The sequence below is a fragment of the Cupressus sempervirens genome, chromosome 5, assembly GCF_028749045.1.
Source record: "Cupressus sempervirens isolate cs-2001-9-10 chromosome 5, ASM2874904v1, whole genome shotgun sequence".
Taxonomy (NCBI): domain Eukaryota; kingdom Viridiplantae; phylum Streptophyta; class Pinopsida; order Cupressales; family Cupressaceae; genus Cupressus; species Cupressus sempervirens.
In genome coordinates, this window is record NC_143122.1 from 920,679,795 (window position 1) to 920,683,271 (window position 3,477).

The 3,477-nt window shown below is 35.2% G+C and overlaps 1 protein-coding gene across 1 annotated transcript; it reads right to left on the reverse strand.

The window, feature by feature from the left end:
* Positions 1 to 795: 795 nt before the first annotated feature.
* Positions 796 to 2,877, reverse strand: LOC149558969 (L-type lectin-domain containing receptor kinase IX.1-like). Its single transcript, XM_089831173.1, has 4 exons — positions 2,536 to 2,877; positions 1,665 to 1,739; positions 1,304 to 1,596; positions 796 to 1,243 (listed from the first exon to the last, which is right to left on the reverse strand). The coding sequence occupies exons 1-4, from the start codon at positions 2,875 to 2,877 to the stop codon at positions 796 to 798; spliced, it is 1,158 nt and encodes a 385-aa protein (XP_089687299.1).
* Between the last annotated feature and the right edge of the window lie 600 nt (positions 2,878 to 3,477).

Here is a 3,477-nt window from a genome sequence, read left to right on the forward strand (position 1 = left end):
CAGTGGAGTGTGGTCAGCCAAAGAGTCAAGAAGAACTTTGGTGAATGTGCAAGACATGCTATCCCAATGATTGAGCAATTCCTAGAGGGGGGTCACCTCTAGCACCACCTTGTTTGCCTAAACCTGGGTCTGCAACATGACATTATTACAAATGCATGCTTTAGTGTACATAGCAACATTTTTAAATTTGTATGATGTGTTTAAACTAGATGTATTATTGATTTGTTTATTAAAATGTTCATTTTTCAAAAATTAGTACAATTACTTGAAAATAATTTAAATTTTAAAGTACAAATTAATTCTTAACAAATGTGTAATAGATTCCCTTGTTCCCTTTAGAATATTACAATATCATATAATTTTAGGGCCCTATTGATAAAGGCATCTCCACACTTAATGCTAAATGGTTGCTTTCAAGTAAGTGAAAATGAGTAATTCTATGTGAACATATTATTAGATAACAAAAAATATTAAGATTGTGATAGAGGAGCATGAAATACATATGCTCATATATATATACATATATATAATTATTGATCAAACTTTTGATATCAGTATCACAAAAATATTATTTAAAATATGTAAAAAAATTAATGGTCAAACTTTTGATATCAATATTACAATAATATTATTATTTAAAATATATAAAACTTTGAACTTGACCCTTACGATGCAAATACTAGTTTTATTCTAATCTTAGACAGAAATTTCCATTGAAGATACCCACTTCCATTTGATAATGAATTGATAAGATTAGACGTGAAAAGTAGACGACTCGACCACAGTTGTACAAAGCTATTTGCAGTCATAAGACAACAAAACAGTTGCCCTGACGATCGGAGAACTCGACGATACAATGGGTTCAACAACACCCGGGAGAGAAAGAATCACAGAGGTCAACAAGCCTGAACTCATTTGATTTGGAATATGTTGGCTGTACAGAGCTACAGGCAAATCCAAAGGAACCTGAGGTAGTGGAGTCTCACTTTTCATTATCTTGATCATGTCTCTCATTTTAGGTCTTGACGTTGAATCCAGATTAGAGCACAGCAGCCCAACAACCATCAGCCACTCCATGTCCTCTGCATTGTAATTTCCACCAAGTTTCTCATCCGCCGCATCCAGGACTTTTCCCTTTCCATACAGATCCCAAACCAACTCTACCACTCTGCAATTGTGTTCTTCCAGGCTGTGATCAACCGGCCGCCTTCCATAGGCGATTTCCAGAGTAACTGCCCCAAAGCTGTACACGTCAGCCTCTGGACTGGTCTTCCCAGTTATGTAACACTATGGAGCTACATACCGCCCCGTGTCGGCCACCACCATCGTATGGGAAGCAGCCTGGTCACGCTCCATCAGTCTCGCCAAACCAAAATCTCCCAACTTGGCATTAAAATTGGAATCCAACATTACGTTGCTCGCCTTGACATCTCGATGAACGACACGCTTATCCCAATCTTCGTGGAGATAAACAAGAGCAGACGCTATGTCACAGGCGATACTATATCTTCGGTCCCAATTCAGAGTATCCTCCTCTTCCACAAAAATGTGTTTATCGAGACTCTCATTTGGCAAGTATTCGTAGACAAGAAGTAACTATCACTTTTGATGGCACCATCTGAACAGCCGCACAAGGTTACGGTGTATCAGCCGGCAACAGCTACCCAGGCAGCCGATTCGACTGCCTGGATGCCTCCCTTGCCATGCTCATGTCCCATGCTTGCATCGTCCGTCCAGCTCTGTGTATAGTGCAGGCTTTTGACTTTTGTCAGTGCTGTTAATTAATTTTGAAAAAGTTTATTTATGTTTAAAAAGTCTAAGTTTTTAAAAAAATTTTATGATAAATTTCTATTATTAATAATTCTTAAGTTTTTTCTACTTATAGCTTTTTTTAATCTTTAAAAATAAACAAATAAATGTATTTCTTATAGATTAATAATTTTTACTTGAATATAAATTGATTCTACTATATATATATATAATGATCTTTTTAAAAAAATTAAACATTTATGATGTTTTAATAAATTAACATCTTAGTTATAGTGATATGTTAAATGTTAAAAATTATATCTATATAGTTTTAACATATCTATATAATGATATGTTAAAATGTTAAAATTATATCTATATATTATTATGTTCAAGCTTCTCGGTGAGATTGTATGAGATTTTTATTAGCATTTCACACAATCTCACTCAGAAGCTTGAACATAATATCATGGATTGTGGAAATAATTTAACAATTTTTTTGAAATTTTATGTATTTTTTAATTTAAATTTTTATAGATTATCATTTAATATTATGATTTGTGCATTATTGTTGTGCATGGAATAATGAATGTTACTTTATTAAAAAATCATAAATTTTTAACTTCTTTAATTTTAATTAAAATTTTTATGATTTTTTAATAAAGTAACATCCATTGTTCCATGCACAACAATAATACAAGAATCATAATATTAAATGATAATCTAGAAATTTTTAAATTAAAAAATACATAAACTAATATTCTATAATAACATATCGATCCCCACATGATTGTTGTCGGCATCCATTTCGTTGTTGAAAATGTCAAACTCCACTGCAACCATCGAATATAATGACCCCCTATAGTTTTCGTCACTGAAGAGGCCGAAGCCTCCGCCATAAGCGTTCTCTGGTGGCTGCAACTCGAAAGGTGCCAAGAACAACGCAAGTCCGTCTCCATGGTTATCGTAAACATTGTTGTTCGTTTCAATAACGAATTGGAAATGGGTAGAAAAATTAGCCAGAGTCCCAGAGGAGCTGCCCCATAGCGGTATAGCTTTGCTATAAAATGCCCAGCCATAACTGCCGTTTAACGTTCCTGATGCTTCATTTTTGGTAAGCTGCAGCATGCCTCCTGGAAGGTCCTCTACAAATGTGGCATCATTTCAACAGGAGGGAAGTTAAAGCTAACACTCGATGAGTGCGTGAATGAAAGGAAAGAGGCAACGAAGCAATATAAAAGGAGAGCGGGTAGAGACTGACAAGAATTGGCCATTAGATGATCTGTTTTCACAGGGTCTTAGACCAGGGGATGCGCTAGTTATGAAGGGCTTTCGATGGCAAGCAGGTCACGTCGACATCTTTGTCGACGTATGAAAAGCCTAAACATTAAATGAAAAATGTTTTGGATAACTCGCCGCTAGGACAAACGACAAAGACCCATAGAAGACTTTAAAATTCGGGGGGGTTGTGGAGGAGGACGGATACACAATGTTCTACGCCAGCGAGGCGTGTTAGAGAAGGGGCTCGATAGGATATACTTTCCAATATTATTTAACTCTATATGATTACTTGTCTTTTTTGTACGTGTATGACTCGAAATTCTGCAATAACTTTCTTTTTTTATTTTAAGAATTTGACTAGGAAGACCTCAATGCACTTACAAAGTTGTAAAACAAGATTTTCAGAATGGTACAACTACAAGAAATTAAACGAACTTCCGAATAATA

Coding starts and splice junctions, on each gene's coding strand:
- LOC149558969 (XM_089831173.1), bottom strand. CDS start 2,877: ATGCTGCAGCTTACCAAAAATGAAGCATCAGGAACGTTAAACGGCAGT. Junction 1,740..2,535: donor TGGATGCCGACAACAATCAT/GTGGGGATCGAT, acceptor CACTATACACAG/AGCTGGACGGACGATGCAAG. Junction 1,244..1,303: donor GTGGTGGCCGACACGGGGCG/GTATGTAGCTCC, acceptor TGACGTGTACAG/CTTTGGGGCAGTTACTCTGG.